At 41.9% G+C, this 16750-nt stretch overlaps 1 protein-coding gene across 1 annotated transcript in view; it reads right to left on the reverse strand.

Moving 5' to 3' along the window:
* Nucleotides 1–16750, reverse strand: part of HUNK (hormonally up-regulated Neu-associated kinase) — an 88172-nt gene that overhangs the window by 36034 nt on the left and 35388 nt on the right. Inside the window, exons 3-5 of the mRNA XM_074970776.1 lie at nucleotides 10851–10906; nucleotides 5081–5216; nucleotides 63–190 (exon numbers count right to left, since the gene is read on the reverse strand). Of these exons, the coding sequence (XP_074826877.1) occupies nucleotides 63–190; nucleotides 5081–5216; nucleotides 10851–10906 (320 nt within the window). The remainder of the gene's footprint in view (nucleotides 1–62; nucleotides 191–5080; nucleotides 5217–10850; nucleotides 10907–16750) is intronic.

Consider the following 16750-nt stretch of genomic DNA (forward strand, 5'->3'; position numbering starts at 1 on the left):
GTTAAATGCGATGGTTCCACCTGAATGAATATGAATAGACTTGGGGATGCTGTGCTGATTACCTGTGGAGAGTTGGGCAGGGAAGGGGTTCATTTCTTTGTCCACCATTTTCTGGTACAAAGCTCTCAGACTGAATGGCTCCACAGTGAAAGGTAAAGTCCCAGTCAACATAGCATACATATTCACTCCACTGAAAAGAGAAGCAGAGAAGAAACAGTTAAGGAACTAAAAGTATGCCATCAGGAGTGGGGAAAGGCATGTAGAAAAGCATAGATGTTGTAGTTATCTGCAATACTTTCACTTTAATGGTCAACAACTGTAAAACTAATGTGCAACTTTCATTTCTCTAGGGTCCTTAGAACCTTGGAATAGGAACCTGATTTCACTGCTGCTCTGTATGTGGAATGGTCACTGATGTCAGTGGGAGTTTCATATAAAGGTCCCGATCCAGAGCCAATGCCAGTGAAAAGACTCCCATTGATTTTGGTAGACTTTGGATCAGGCCCACAAAGCAGCTATATAACAAGAGCTGAACAATTCTTGGTATTAACTCCCCAAAACTGGCCAGTTCACTGATGAAAACTCGGTTATGCTCCTTCTATTTCTCCTCACTCCTAAAAGGGCCTTTAAACTGAATTCCCTTGGAGAATTTACTTTTTCCATTTTGCTGGCAATCTTAGTAACTCATGCACAGCATAGAAATTAAGTCATAGAATCATAGAATATCAGGGTTGGAAGGGACCTCAGGAGGTCATCTAGTCCAACCCCCTGCTCAAAGCAGGACCAATCCCCAGTTAAATCATCCCAGCTAGGGCTTTGTCAAGCCTGACCTTAAAAACTTCTAAGGAAGGAGATTCCACCACCTCCCTAGGTAACGCATTCCAGTGCTTCACCACCCTCCTAGTGAAAAAGTTTTTCCTAATATCCAACCTAAACCTCCCCCACTGCAACTTGAGACCATTACTCCTTGTCCTGTCATCTTCTACCACTGAGAATAGTCTAGAACCATCCTCTTTGGAACCACCTCTCAGGTAGTTGAAAGCAGCTATCAAATCCCCCCTCATTCTTCTCTTCTGCAGACTAAACAATCCCAGTTCCCTCAGCCTCTCCTCATAAGTCATGTGTTCCAGACCCCTAATCATTTTTGTTGCCCTTCGCTGGACTCTCTCCAATTTTTCCACATCCTTCTTGTAGTGTGGGGCCCAAAACTGGACACAGTACTCCAGATGAGGCCTCACCAATGTCGAATAGAGGGGAACGATCACGTCCCTCGATCTGCTGGCTATGCCCCTACTTATACATCCCAAAATGCCATTGGCCTCCTTGGCAACAAGGGCACACTGTTGACTCATATCCAGCTTCTCGTCCACTGTCACCCCTAGGTCCTTTTCTGCAGAACTGCTGCCTAGCCATTCAGTCCCTAGTCTATAGCGGTGCATTGGATTCTTCCGTCCTAAGTGCAGGACCCTGCACTTATCCTTGTTGAACCTCATCAGATTTCTTTTGGCCCAATCCTCCAATTTGTCTAGGTCCCTCTGTATCCTATCCCTACCTGCCACCGTATCTACCACTCCTCCTAGTTTAGTATCATCCGCAAATTTGCTGAGAGTGCAATCCACACCATCCTCCAGATCATTTATGAAGATATTGAACAAAACCGGCCCCAGGACCGACCCTTGGGGCACTCCACTTGATACCGGCTGCCAACTAGACATGGAGCCATTGATCACTACCCGTTGAGCCCGACAATCTAGCCAACTTTCTACCCACTTTATAGTGCATTCATCCAGCCCATACTTCTTTAACTTGCTGACAAGAATACTGTGGGAGACCGTGTCAAAAGCTTTGCTAAAGTCAAGGAATAACACATCCACTGCTTTCCCTTCATCCACAGAACCAGTAAACTCATCATAGAAGGCGATTAGATTAGTCAGGCATGACCTTCCCTTGGTGAATCCATGCTGACTGTTCCTGATCACTTTCCTCTTGTGTAAGTGCTTCAGGATTGATTCCTTGAGGACCTGCTCCATGATTTTTCCGGGGACTGAGGTGAGGCTGACTGGCCTGTAGTTCCCAGGATCCTCCTTCTTCCCTTTTTTAAAGATGGGCACTACATTAGCCTTTTTCCAGTCGTCCGGGACTTCCCCCGATCACGAGGAGTTTTCAAAGATAATGGCCAATGGCTCTGCAATCACAGCCGCCAACTCCTTTAGCACTCTCGGATGCAGCGCATCCGGCCCCATGGACTTGTGCACGTCCAGCTTTTCTAAATAGTCCCTAACCACTTCTTTCGCCACAGAGGGCTGGCCACCTACTCCCCATGCTGTGTTGCCCAGCGCAGCAGTCTGGGAGCTGACCTTGTTCGTGAAGACAGAGGCAAAAAAAGCATTGAGTACATTAGCTTTTTCCACATCCTCTGTCACTAGGTTGCCTCCCGCATTCAGTAAGGGGCCCACACTTTCCTTGGCTTTCTTCTTGTTGCCAACATACCTGAAGAAACCCTTCTTGTTACTCTTAACATCTCTTGCTAGCTGCAGCTTCAGGTGCGATTTGGCCCTCCTGATTTCATTCCTACATGCCCGAGCAACATTTTTATACTCTTCCCTGGTCATCTGTCCAATCTTCCACATCTTGTAAGCTTCTTTTTTAATGTTTAAGATCCGCAAGTATTTCACTGTTAAGCCAAGCTGGTCGCCTGCCATATTTACTATTCTTTCGACACATCGGGATGGTTTGTCCCTGTAACCTCAATAGGGATTCTTTGAAATACAGCCAGCTCTCCTGGACTCCTTTCCCCCTCATGTTATTCCCCCAGGGGATCCTACCCATCAGTTCCCTGAGGGAGTCGAAGTCTGCTTTCCTGAAGTCCAGGGTCCGTATTCTGCTGCTTTCCTTTCTTCCCTGTGTCAGGATCCTGAACTCGACCAATTCATGGTCACTGCCTCCCAGATTCCCATCCACTTTTGCTTCCCCTACTAATTCTTCCCGGTTTGTGAGCAGCAGGTCAAGAAAAGCTCTCCCCCTAGTTGGCTTCTCCAGCACTTGCACCAGGAAATTGTCCCCTACATTTTCCAAAAACTTCCTGGATTGTCTGTGCACCGCTGTAGTGCTCTCCCAGCAGATATCAGGATGATTAAAGTAGCCCATGAGAACCAGGGCGTGCGATCTAGTAGCTTCTGCGAGTTGCCGGAAGAAAGCCTCATCCACCTCATCCCCCTGGTCCGGTGGTCTATAGCAGACTCCCACCACTACATCACTCTTGTTGCTCATACTTCTAAACTCAATCCAGAGACACTCAGGTTTTTCTGCAGTTTCATACCGGAGCTCTGAGCAGTCATACTGCTCCCTTACATACAGTGCTACTCCCCCACCTTTTCTGCCCTGCCTGTCCTTCCTGAACAGTTTATAACCATCCATGACATTACTCCAGTCATGTGATTTATCCCACCAAGTCTCTGTTATTCCAATCACGTCATAATTCCTTGCCTTCACCAGGACCTCCAGTTCTCCCTGCTTGTTTCCAAGGCTTTGTGTATTTGTATATAGGCACTTGAGATAACCTGCTGATCGCCCCTCATTCTCAGTATGAGGTAGGAGCCCTCCCCTCACAGACGTTAGTATATTATAGTCAGTACATTATAAGGTCAGTCACAGTCCCTAGCATTAGTGTGGTTAGATACAGGGAAGGCTAGGCACTAACTATATATATTTTTTAAATTAAAAAAAATATTGGCACAGGATATTTTTGCGGGTAAAGGTTAAGGGTTTAGAAGAATGGCAGCCTTCTGATTGTCTGCATTCCAATCACAGTAAGAGTTCCTGCATTCCTCAGTGCTGGTAACCCCCACCATCCCTGATGTAGACGGATGACCTTGTGCAGGAGTGAGAGATTAAGTAGCTGTATGATAGTTTAGTTCTGGATCTCCTCAGAGCAGGGACTACAAATTAGGCTCCAACTTGTAAAGCTCCTAAAAAGTGGTTAGTTGTAAAAAGATATGACTGGATCAAATTCAGCCCTGGTGCACTGACATCAATGGAGTTATATAAGAAATTAACCCCTTCTACCCATTGTACATAAGCATACATTTGACTATTTCTCTTACTGCTATGTATATCTACGGTATATCCCTCTTAGCAGTAATAATACCTAGATAATACTTTACATTTTCAAAGGGCTATAAAACATTAATTAATGAATGCTCACAGTTCAGGCATGTAAGTTTTATGATCCCCATTTTACTGACAGGGAACCTGAGTCACAGAGAGGTTAAATGGTTTGCCTGAAGCTGCACAGCCAGTCAGTAGCAGGGCAAGGCTAGAGCTCCAGACTTCTAGTGCTCAGAAAGGCACTACCTCATTAATGTTTGATCTTATGCCATTTTTTCCCACCTCTTCCTGCTCGCAGACTACAATTGTGTTTATTTCCAACCAGGAGAAAAAACAAAGTGTCTATATAGACAGCTGACACCACATACGGGCCAACAGGAGGGCAAACAGTACAAGCCTTTCCAGTAATGCAGACACATACATCGGCTCCAAAACATCCTTAGCATTCCCCTACCTCCGGCAATGGAGTCTTTTGTCTGCACTGCATGGACATTAAAAATCTCACAACATTTCTTGTATTTGTATGAGAAAAGGCTTGTCCAAGTTTCCTCAGCTGAAATGTCTTTTCTCTTTACTATTATGCTCTTTATACAGTGATCCGGGTAGCTTCCAGCCTTCATGCCAGAGCTGACTGTACACAATATATGGATTTAGTGGGAGCATTTGGAGATCCTTTGGTGTAAAAGGAACTACATACAGTAGATTCTATGGCCTTCAGTGTAGAAACCATATCTTCCTCTGTGTTTGGAAAGTTCTTAGCACATTTTCAGCTCCTCCAAATCTCAATAATAAATATAAAATATAATAGAGTCCATTTTCTAATCCAGACGTCCCCCAGGCCATAAAGCAGTGGGTCATGCTACTCCTAGAGAGTTTGGTTGATCACGGTAACCAAACACTTTAATATATCTGATATGAGCTACAGTAAAAAAATAAAAATAAAAAATTAGCTGTTACAAGCTACATAACTCACATGGACCAAACGTCTATTTTGGGACCATATTTTTTCCTTGCAAGAAGTTCTGGGGCTGCATAGGCCGGGCTGCCACACTGTGTGCTGAATGGATCAGAGTAACCCAAGATACCCGCACAGTTGCTCAAGCCGAAGTCTGTGAAAATGAAGGAAATACTAGATCATACACACACGTTCACACACATATGCACTGAAACATTAGTGAAAAGAGCACAGTTTTTCCAGACATATGCAGACTACTGCCATAAGAAGAAATCGTCCTGAAAAAGAAACTTTCAAGAGTTTGCTGTCTTTATGGATTGAAAGAGTAGAAGCTTTTGTCAAGTAATTTTTTAATTTATTGGAGAAACAAAACTTAGGATACTTTCTGTTGTCAGATGCACACTTGCAACTGCGTGATTTCAATGGGTATTGCATGAGCACAGCTGAGAGCAGAATTTGGCCTGTGTGTTCATGTGTCTGGGGCAGAAGATGACTTTAAGATTGTCCAATATTTTATATTATTGCAAAACGTTGCTAAAAGGCAAAGTCTAAATGTTACGGCTTCAAACTTTTCCACTAAATGGTGTAAATGAGCTGTCAACCTTAACAAGAGGTTTTGCTTTCTAGGGCTGTGGTGGTAATATATAAACACAAGGTTGCAGAGTCAGCACTCTGACTCTAAAATCGCAAATAGGGGAAAATATGGGTGGAAAAAAAATTGGGTTTTTTTTGTTTAGGTTTTTGTTTGTTTGAAGTAATGTATTTGTAGCCCTTAGTGATATGCGATCTATCCATGTAAAGTCTCCATTTCCAGTTGAGTGTTTTTATTTGATTCATGCTTCTTACAAATTCCCAGAATGCATACAACACATATGGATCTCAAGGTGATTTAAATGAAATCAATGTAGACAGGAAAACTGAATAATGCCTAGGAAAAAATAAAAGTATAAAGATTACCATGTGAGCTGAAGTGTCTAAGTGAATGCACATGAATACTTTCCACTTGACTGACTATTTGGGAGGAAGGCAAGCACAGAATGCAGGTACACTGCCCTACATTTGAGCATTCAAAATGTGCCGGAGGGAGTCTGCAGGAGCACATTGTTAAAACTGAAAGAAGGGTTGGCACTATTCCTTGCCTCTGATGGAATCCTACCCTGTCTGGATACTGATTAATCATCCCTGCCAGAGATGACTTATCCCTCGAGTTTATACAAATACTTCTGAATATTCTTGTTGTTGGTGTTATTATTTTGTGCATAGACTGGACCAGATTATTTCTGGTCTACATTTTTGAAGAAGCTCTTTGCTAAAATATTGGTAGTATATGCAGTGGGCTTTTAAATAAATATTTACTTTTGATCTTAATGAGAGAATGTAATTGGCACAAACACTGATAATTGTAATGCTGGTATTGTCTTTATCCAATATCTTTTGTAACCTTTGCTGTTTGCAGAATTAAGATCAAAGACCATGATTGGTTCCTCAAAGTAAATATTATGGCATGGTGAAACTCCCCCACTGTTCCTGTTAATGCTCAACCAGGGAACCATCACATTACACTTCTATGCTGTAACACCTTCAGGAACACAATACTGAGCTCAGCATATGGGCTACTGATTAAACTTAACTGTTACAGTGATGGGAATGTTACTAAATAACAGGGCCATTAGTACTCTCAGACATTTAATATAAGAACTTAAGGGATATTTCAGCTCTTGTGCAAGCAGGCAAAGCTGCAGCAACTTCAGTGGAGTTGCATCCACTTACACAAGAGCTGCTTTTGGCCCATTATTTCTTGAACAGAATGCCAACCTGTGATACCAAGAATGCCCCAAGCCCCACAACTCGCACTACGATTGTGTCTTTATCAGATACCTGTGATCAAGGGCTGCTGGCTACAGAGAAGCACATTTATTTCACCAAGACCTCAAAAACCCACTTCTCAGATCTGAGTCTTAGCAAGCAGCTGACAAGGGCGACACTTCATGCAATAAAAGGAATATATATAACAGAATATAACCAATGCACCTAATACAAATCACTAACAACTTACTTTAAATCATCTTAATACGGAGCAAAAAAGAACTGACAAAATCAGAAGCCATCATTTTGGCAGTGTGATGCAGAATAGGAGTCAGACTCAAGGAATTAAGCTCTCATTTGTATGCATGAGTAAGCAGAGGCGTTCTGTTACTGAGATAACTTGTATTAAGTTCCTTGGGGCAGGCACTGTCTTTGTCTGTGTTTTGTATAATGCCAAGCACACTGGCACCTAATACAGAATATGACTCTTATGTTGGTCAAAGTAAAAAAAAAAAAAATGTTTTGGTTAATTGAAGAGCAATGACCTAATACATTCATCTGACTTTGAAAGTTCCTGTTTACTCATGCATTCCAATGGGAACTGAATTCCCAGAGTCCTATTCCACATCAGACTGCAGTCCCTGCCCCAAGGAGCTTAACATAAGTTATCTCTGCATATTCATGCATACAAGGGAGAGCTTAATTCTCCAAATCAGACTCATTGCCACTCAGAAGCCCTTGCTGGGAGCCATCCATTCAATGACAGCCTCTGCTGAGAGACCTTCCATAGTTATGGAGATATAAAACATTTCATTATCATGTATCATCTAAATGAGAGAGTGCACAGGGGAGCCAGGAGGGGCAGATTCTCTTGTCCACTGTGGCCATTTTGTGCTGCACAAGCAACACACGTCAGCCTTCAACCAGCCAAAGACAGCTGGTGGAGAATTTCCCCTACACAGAAGAGTTCCTTTAAGGGAAATGTGAGGGCATGGCCGGGGCAGGACAGGGATCTCCACTACACTCAATCCTCCACTTGGTGTAAGTTAGAGCTGCCTCTGTGCCCTAACCTGGACCAGGGCCAGGGGTTCTGAATCAGGGAGCTGCAACCAGTTCCCGGTGGTCCCTTTCTTCTGTTCCACCCAAAACGTAGTTCCAATGGAATGACGAATCAAGGCCATAAGACAGTGGTTCTCAACCTTTCTTCATTTGTGGACCCCTAAAAAATTTCGAATGGAGGTGTGGACCCCTTTGGAAATCTTAGACATAGTGGGTCCGCAGACCACAGGTTAAAAACCACTGCCATAAGGGTTTCAGAACAAAATTTTCAGAAATACTTGTCTGCGTGTTGTAAGAGGTATGACAATTTCCTGCAATATCCAGGACTTACTGAATTAAGTTTAAGTAACTTAGGAGCTCATTGTATTAAAAACGTTTGTGTTGTTATGGGATTGTATGTAATTTGCCTAAGACACAGGACTAATCCAAACCTTGGGAAGCGTTATAAGCTTCAAAGGACTCTTGGGTTAAGACAAGAACGAGCTGTTAGTTGAGTAGGTTTCCTAGGAAATACTTGGGAGGAGGGAAATGCAAATGCCTACCTCCTGACCTGATCTTTTGAGTTTTACCATGGGGATGGGACCTGTGTCTACAAATCACCTATTCCCAGGATCAAAAGGCCCAAATGAAATAAAGGAGTAACTCACAGATTCATGGGAGTGCTTGTTCTGAGCTAAAGGAGTTATGAACGGGTAACCACAGGAAAACCCCGGGGTTAAGGTTTGAAGGACTGTTCACCAGCCAGAAGCCTTGTTAGAGTGAGGGGGTGATCTCTGGTAAGCTGATTAGTATGCATGTAGGTTCTTTTATTGTTTTTAATCCATTTTCTCTGTAGTGCTTTTACCTTAAGAGTAAATGTGCTTGATTAGAAAGAGCTGTGTGGTAACTAATGTGGCAATTACACTGTGTACTCTTTCTAAAGAGAAAAGTAAAGCAGGCTGGCTTAGACGCCTGACTTTGCTAGGGAATTTATAGTGAAGGCAGGGAGCTGTGTGGCCTGGAAATACCCTCGTCAAGAGGAAGAGAAACACATGTCTCCACCCAAGAGAGTCAACAGTTGGGGAGCCGGAAGCCTGAAAGTGGACGTCCTTGCTGGACGATAGAGGGGGAATACAAGTGCAGTTGCCCTGAACTGGTGTCACTAAGGTATCAGGACCAATCACTACAGGTGTCATATAAAGAATTGTTCAGAGGAGACACATTAGCCAACAAATTGTTGGATAACTTAAAAGATAACTCATATCTGTTTTGGATTGCTTCATCAAATGGTGGCCTTCTCAAGAAAATTAAATCCAAGGATTTCCTGATAGAAAAGGAGAACCTGAAACAAGAGCTGTTTGGATTGACCGTAAATCTGCTTTTACTTTTAGTCTAATAAACTATTAGTCTAATAAAAAGCTCTTTATGTTCTATAACGTATACAGTTGGACAATGGGATTTAATTGCCTTGTTTTAAAAACACATACTGAGCACAATCTGCTACTGTTAAGATGTTGTCAGTTGTGAGGACTAGAGGACAATTTACTTTAATGCTAGCTAGTCTAAGGAAGATCTAAACATCTCCTTCCCTATCCTTTCCACACCACCCACCTTACTTATGCAACTGAAGCAAGTAAGTCTGTGGAAACAGTTTGGAAAATTTTTCTTTTGTTTTGGCACACCAGTTTTATATTGTATATGAATCATCTGACTGTGTCTGTATTTGGATGTCAAGTGTATGTACTGTTGGGTAATCAAACACCGAATAACAAGAAAGTTATAGAAATTCTTTAAATCCATCAGATGTTCTCATTACAGTGTTACAAACCATCTGGTCTCACTTAGCTGCTAAACTGAGATAATGGGTGGTATCCATCATTACTGATGAATGATTCACGGTAACGTATCAATATCCTCTTGACCTGCAATTGAGGCAATGCAACATTTTGTTTTGCTATTATCTTTCCAGAGTTACTTGATTCACTAAAATGTAGTGACTAACCACTCATGGCCATTTTTCAAAACACCGAATTCCTAAGTGGATTTTGGATATTTTAAAATATCCCTTCTTGTTTGCACAGAGATGTGTATCATTCATCTAGATGACCTGGCGCACCTTTTGACCTAAGTTTAGTCAAAACTTTTCATCAAGTATGAGATGACGAAACCTCTCTTTCAAAGACAGGGTGAAAGAAAGAATCTAGCTTCTAAGCAGACAACTAAAGATACTGCTGCTGTAAAATGTGTAGGCATGGAAATAAATATAAACAGATGTTCTTTAATAAGGGGCATATTTTCCTTTCAATGCCCACATTAACATAAATGGGAGTTTCACACAGGCAGTGAGAAAAGAATATATTCATAGATGATTAATCTACAATGTCTGCAGGACTTGAATGAATTAAGCACTGCATACAATGGGTGCCCTAACACAATCAAGAGTCCATTGTTGATTTTATTTTTTTAAACACGCTTCTAAATCAATTTCTCATCTGATTTTGGAAATGAGTTTACTGTATATAAACAGATGACCAAATGTTGCCAGCTGCTGTGTGTGCGCACAGCTCCTGCTGACTTCAGCAGAAGCATGTGCATCTGGGGGCAGAATCCAGCACTTAATAAATATGAAATTAACAAGGTAAAACAAATGATTTTTGTGGGGTCTCTTCAGTAATCCTTATTCTGGCAATGCTCCCACTGATTTCAATAGCAGCTTTGCCTAAGTAAAGGCTGCCGGATCAGGCCTTTAATAAATAAATCTGAATTCACTGGAACGTTTTTCACGGGGTGCTTTCAGCAACAGCTTGGATGCTATTTGCACTCCCTCAGCATCTCTCTGTAACACCATTATGTGTTGTCACGTGGAGGATTGTAAGGACTCAAAAATTCCCTTTATATGATGGCACAGATTTCAATTATTGGAATGGTCAAAAGAGTTTCATACCAATAAGCTTGATATTGTTGTCTTCATCTAGCAGCAGATTTTCTATCTTCAAGTCTCTGAAAGAAATAAAATGTTTTGGGTGAGCGTCTGAAATGATGAAACAACTTTAGTCATTCTCAACTGTTTCCTTACAAGAGTCAGAAATAGTGATCGATGTTATGAAGTATGGAAGCAGTGGACATGGTTCCATGGTTAAAGTTGAGTTTAGTTTGACACTTAAAGCATTTTCTTACATAAAAAGAGGCCATTACCCTCTGATCCCACTGAGGGTTACCAAAAGAAACTATACCATCTGCTCAAGAAACTCCCTGAAAAAGCACAAGAACAAATCTGCACAGACACACCCCTAGAACTCCTAGCAGGGGTATTCTATCTGCTACCCAAGATCCATAAACCTGGAAATCCTGGACGCCCCATCATCTCAGGCATTGGCACCCTGACAGCAGGATTGTCTGGCTATGTAGACTCCCTCCTCAGGCCCTACGCTACCAGCACTCTCAGCTATCTTCCAGACACCACTGACTTCCTGAGAAAACTACAATCCATCGGTGATCTTCCTGAAAACACCATCCTGGCCACTATGGATGTAGAAGCCCTCTACACCAACATTCCACACAAAGATGGACTACAAGCCGTCAGGAACACTATCCCCGATAATGTCACGGCAAACCTGGTGGCTGAACTTTGTGACTTTGTCCTCAATCACAACTATTTCACATTTGGGGACAATGTATACCTTCAAGTCAGCGGCACTGCTATGGGTACCCGCATGGCCCCACCGTATGCCAACATTTTTATGGCTGACTTAGAACAACGCTTCCTCAGCTCTCGTCCCCTAATGCCCCTACTCTACTTGTGCTACATTGATGACATCTTCATCATCTGGACCCATGGAAAAGAAGCCCTTGAGGAATTCCACCATGATTTCAACAATTTCCATCCCACCATCAACCTCAGCCTGGACCAGTCCACCCAAGAGATCCACTTCCTGGACACTACGGTGCTAATAAGCGATGGTCACATAAACACCACCCTATACCAGAAACCTACTGACCGTTATTCCTACCTACATGCCTCCAGCTTTCACCCAGACCACACCACACGATCCATTGTCTACAGCCAAGCTCTACGATACAACCGCATTTGCTCCAACCCTTCAGACAGAGACAAACACCTACAAGATCTCTATCAAGCGTTCTTACAACTACAATACCCAACTGAAGTGAAGAAACAGACTGACAGAGCCAGAAGAGTATCCAGAAGTCACCTACTACAGGACAGGCCGAACAAAGAAAGTAACAGAACGCCACTAGCCATCACCTTCAGTCCCCAACTGAAACCTCTCCAGTGCATCATCAACGATCTACAACCTATCCTGAAGGACAATCCCTCACTCTCACAGATCTTGAGAGACCGACCAGTCCTCACTTACAGACAGCCCCCAACCTGAAGCAAATACTCACCAGCAACCACACACCACACAACAAAAACACTAACCCAGGAACCTATCCTTGCAACAAAGCCCGTTGCAAACTCTGTCCACATATCTATTCAAGGGACACCATCATAGGACCTAATCACATCAGCCACACTATCAGAGGCTCGTTCACCTGCACATCTACCAATGTGATATATCCTATCATGTGCCAGCAATGGCCCTCTGCCATGTACATTGGCCAAACCAGACAGTCTCTATGCAAAAGAATAAATGGACACAAATCAGATGTCAAGAATTGTAACATTCAAAAACCAGTTGGAGAACACTTCAACCTCCCTGGACACTCAATTACAGACCTAAAAGTCACAATTATTCAACAAAAAAACTTCGAAAACAGATTCCAACGAGAAACTGCAGAACTGGAATTAATTTCCAAACTGGACACCATTAAATTAGGCTTGAATAAAGACTGGAAGTGGATGAGTCATTACACAAACTAAAAACAATTTCTCCATGCTAACTTTCCCTGTACTGTTACTCACAACTTCTTGTCAACTGTTTGAAATGGGCCATCCTGATTATCACTACAAAAGTTTTTTTTCTCCTGCTGATAATAGCCCACCTTAATCGATTACTCTCATTAGTGTTGGTATGGCAACCCCCATTTTTTCATGTTCTCTGTATATATATATATCTTCCTACGGTATTTTCCACTGCATGCATCTGATGAAGTGGGCTTTAGCCCACGAAAGCTTATGCTAAAATAAATTTGTTCGTCTCTAAGGTGCCACAAGTACTCCTCGTTCTTTTTGCTGATGCAGACTAACACGGCTACCACTCTGAAACCTATAAAGAATACAGTGTCTCCTCTCCAAAATTATAGCCCTTACCCTTTGGGCCTTAGATATCTACATCTCATTTCTTCTTTGTCTGATAGCCTGTACACACAGACTTTCAGAGAGGCTGTCATATGCTTAACAACCAGGTAGATACTGACCACTGGGAATTAACAGGGGCAAAGCACCAGGAAAAAAGTTGATCTGGTATGAAATCAGCAGAAGCAAACAGAATTTCATGCAGTAAAGTGAATTGTCCAGTACTAGACAATACTACATCTCTGAACAGGGAGAGAAATGATTTGGAAGTTAAAAGGAAGTTTTAGGATTAAGACAAAGTATTAGCGAGAAAGAGGTAAGATTTTTAAAAAGGAGAGAAAATTGCTAGATGAAATGAAAGCTGAAAATCAGTGAAAAGCAGGCAAAACGCCCACAGAAGGAATAAAAAAGCCACAAAGGTAATTAGAATAATGAGATAAATGAGTGAAAGAATAGAAAGACTAAAAATACTTACAATTAAAGACATGTAAAAGAAATAAAGTTTAAGAAAAATAAAAACAGATAAAGTAAAAGTGTCATCGACAGAGAGAAAAATAAAGTAGCTCAAAATAGACAGGCTGTACCACAGAGTGCAGTCAGACCTGGTTAATCCATGCTGTTTACCCATATGTCTGCATTCTCAACAGATTTACTGGTAAATGGTAACTGATCTAGTAGTCCACATGTACCACTAATTTGTTAATCTGAAAGTTTTTTAAAATGCAGCACTGTGAACTAGATCAGTATATCTCTGCTTAGGGCTTGCCTACACTTTAAACGCTAGCGTTTGAAGTGTAGAAACTACCTACGGCGACTGGAGGGATTCTGCCATCACTGTAGTTAATCCACTTCCCCAAGAGCAATAGCTAGGTTGACGAAAGAATTTTTCCATTGACCTACCACTGCCTACATGGGGACTTAGGCTGGCTTACCTACATCGCTCAGGGGGGTGGATTTTTCGTATTCCTGAGTGACGAAGCTGGGTCAAACTAATTTTCTAGTGTAGACCGGCCCTTACCTGGTGAACAATTCAGCATTATGACAGTGGAAATGATTATTGCTTCTTTTATACCTGACAGCTGCTCTATTTCTTTTTAATCCTTCTTTGAAATAAAGAACAAAAACCCAAACCAGTAAAATCAGAAACCAAAGCAACACCCACCTCCCTGTCAAATCAAGCCAGACCCCCACAGTCATTTTTGCTTTCAGGGATGTGGACTCTGAGCATGTGAATGAGTAAGCCCACTTGGTGTACAATGACCCTGTTCAATATGCATGGAGGAGATGCATACACACCCTTGGCATCAGTCTTTTTGACAACAATATAGCAAATCTGGAGAGGGGTACGTTTGGAGAATATTTTAAAAGGAATATGGCCAATAGAAAGTGGTAGTAACTGAGGTAAGGTCCCCTTCTTGTCCCTATAGTCTGTTTATATTTCAAAGGGATAGTTCCCAACAAGGATTTTTTTCATTAATATTCCATTTTAGATTATTACAAGCATATCACTTTTAAAAAGTGATTGAACTGAGTGGGGTTTTACCAAAGGAAATGCTGGATCAGGCCCAGTGAGTGCATGTTTCTTTTTTTAACCTCAGTGGATGAACCCAAAATCAACAACAAAATGACTTTTAAAAACATCCAGCTTATTATCTACCAACAAGTGAACTTTGGCTCCAATTAGTTAGACACGCCTTTCCCATCAAGTAAATTATGTCTGAGGTGCTGCAGAAGCAAGCAGAGTACCCCAGAGGAGCCTTGTCTACACTATATCTTTTGGCTGGAAGATATCCCACCATTGCTTATGCTGTATGAGTGTTAGCATTAACATAGACAAGGCACCCGCCAGCATTTATACCACACAGACCTACTCTAAGCAGCTTTAGATAACATGGTGCTTAAGGCTCCAGGCAGTCTCTGGCATTTGACCTCTGATGCTTCAATGGAGCTGCAGTGGTGTTAGTAATGATGGGAAATTTTTCAGGAAAAGAGCCACACAGTCAGTGTGGGGCCCTTTCCTAGCAGACAGAGCACTTACAGAATAGAATATTAGTGAATGAATAGGTCAGTGCCTTGGGAGAGGTGGAGTTGACATGCTATTTATCTCTGTTTGATCACAGCTGGTTTTATGCCTGGCTTGGGCTCACCCTTCAGGAACAGGATTGACTGTTATTGCATTGAAGTTTCTGTATTGTTTTCTTTTGCTCTGCTCTGTTAATTCTGTTTTAAGTGAATGTGTGTGTCCAAATTATATCTTCAGCTGAGACGGTTCATGATAATTCATTTGAACTGAGGACACTCAAAGCTGTATTTGTAAGAGAGAGAGAGAGTAGGAAAACGTATTGTGCTGATTTACAGAAAGTAAAAAACAAAAATAAAAATAAACACACATCTAATCTACTCTGACCAAGGGTGCTTTTAAAATGGCCAAGACACACAGCGCATATACAACTTACGGAGGGACACAGAAACCAATCTGGCCCTGATTGAAATCAATGGGACTACCCAGCGTGTGTAAAGTTAAGCATGTGCAGAAATCTTTGCAAGATCAAGGTCAATGTTGCAATTTTTGCAACTTTTGCAATTTTGGCATGAGTTTCACGCTTTCTGGTGTGTTCCTTAAAGTCCAGGTTCCTGGAGTGGTGGCATAAGATTATGGGAAAATATCCGTTTTCATGTTTTGGTTTGTTTGTTTTTACACAAAAGTAAGTTTCCAGCCTTCATGAGTGAAAAGCTTGAACATATGGCCTGGGTGCACCCTCCAGGTTCAGAAACCAGGAGACTTAAGTAAAAGAACCCAGCATTCTTTTTTGAAATCTCCTGATTTTGCACGGGCTGAGACAACACTTGGTGCTGGCAATACTGCTAGTTACTAAGGTCTAGAAATGGTCAGACCTTCAGCACAGACCAAGCTCTGTTACTGTAATACCGAGAAACAGAGTATATTTATATTTTCCTGCGCTGTGAAACTACGAACATGCTGTCATCATTCCCTGTTTTTGAAAATACGTTTCCTTCTTTTGGTTTTTTTGTTTGTTTGTTTCTTGCATAACTTTAGGGCCAACTTCTGATAGCCTTATTCCAGCCAGTAGTTCAAGTCATTAGTTGGGCAGCTTAAAATAAGTTTATAAATATTTACTACCATTGCAGGTGTCACACAGCAAAACTCAGGCTTCTTTTGCATTTTATTTTTATGAGAGGTGGGGGGAAGAGAGTCAATGTTTTTATGAGAGGTGGGGGGAAGAGAGTCAATTGCTGGAAGCCAATGTTTTGTTATCAGCAGGCAGCTGCAAAGCAGTAGTAATGGTGTATGCATCCTGCATTACCTTCTCCATCACAAAATAAGAAAAGAACCAACCCAACACTAATCCACCCACCCTCAACCACTTTATAGCCACAAGAAGAGCTGGAGGTGAAATAGGCAGCAGACTGCATGGATCTGTGTCAGTTATAATGCTTATATACATTTCAAAGAGACCATTTTTGTTACCAAATAATATTCATTGTGCCCAAGACCATTGAAGTCAATGTGGCAGTATCAATGTAAGTGAAAGGGGAATTTGGACTAACATCCTTAAAGCAATGCT

The sequence above is a fragment of the Natator depressus genome, chromosome 1 (assembly GCF_965152275.1).
Source record: "Natator depressus isolate rNatDep1 chromosome 1, rNatDep2.hap1, whole genome shotgun sequence".
NCBI lineage: Eukaryota > Metazoa > Chordata > Testudines > Cheloniidae > Natator > Natator depressus.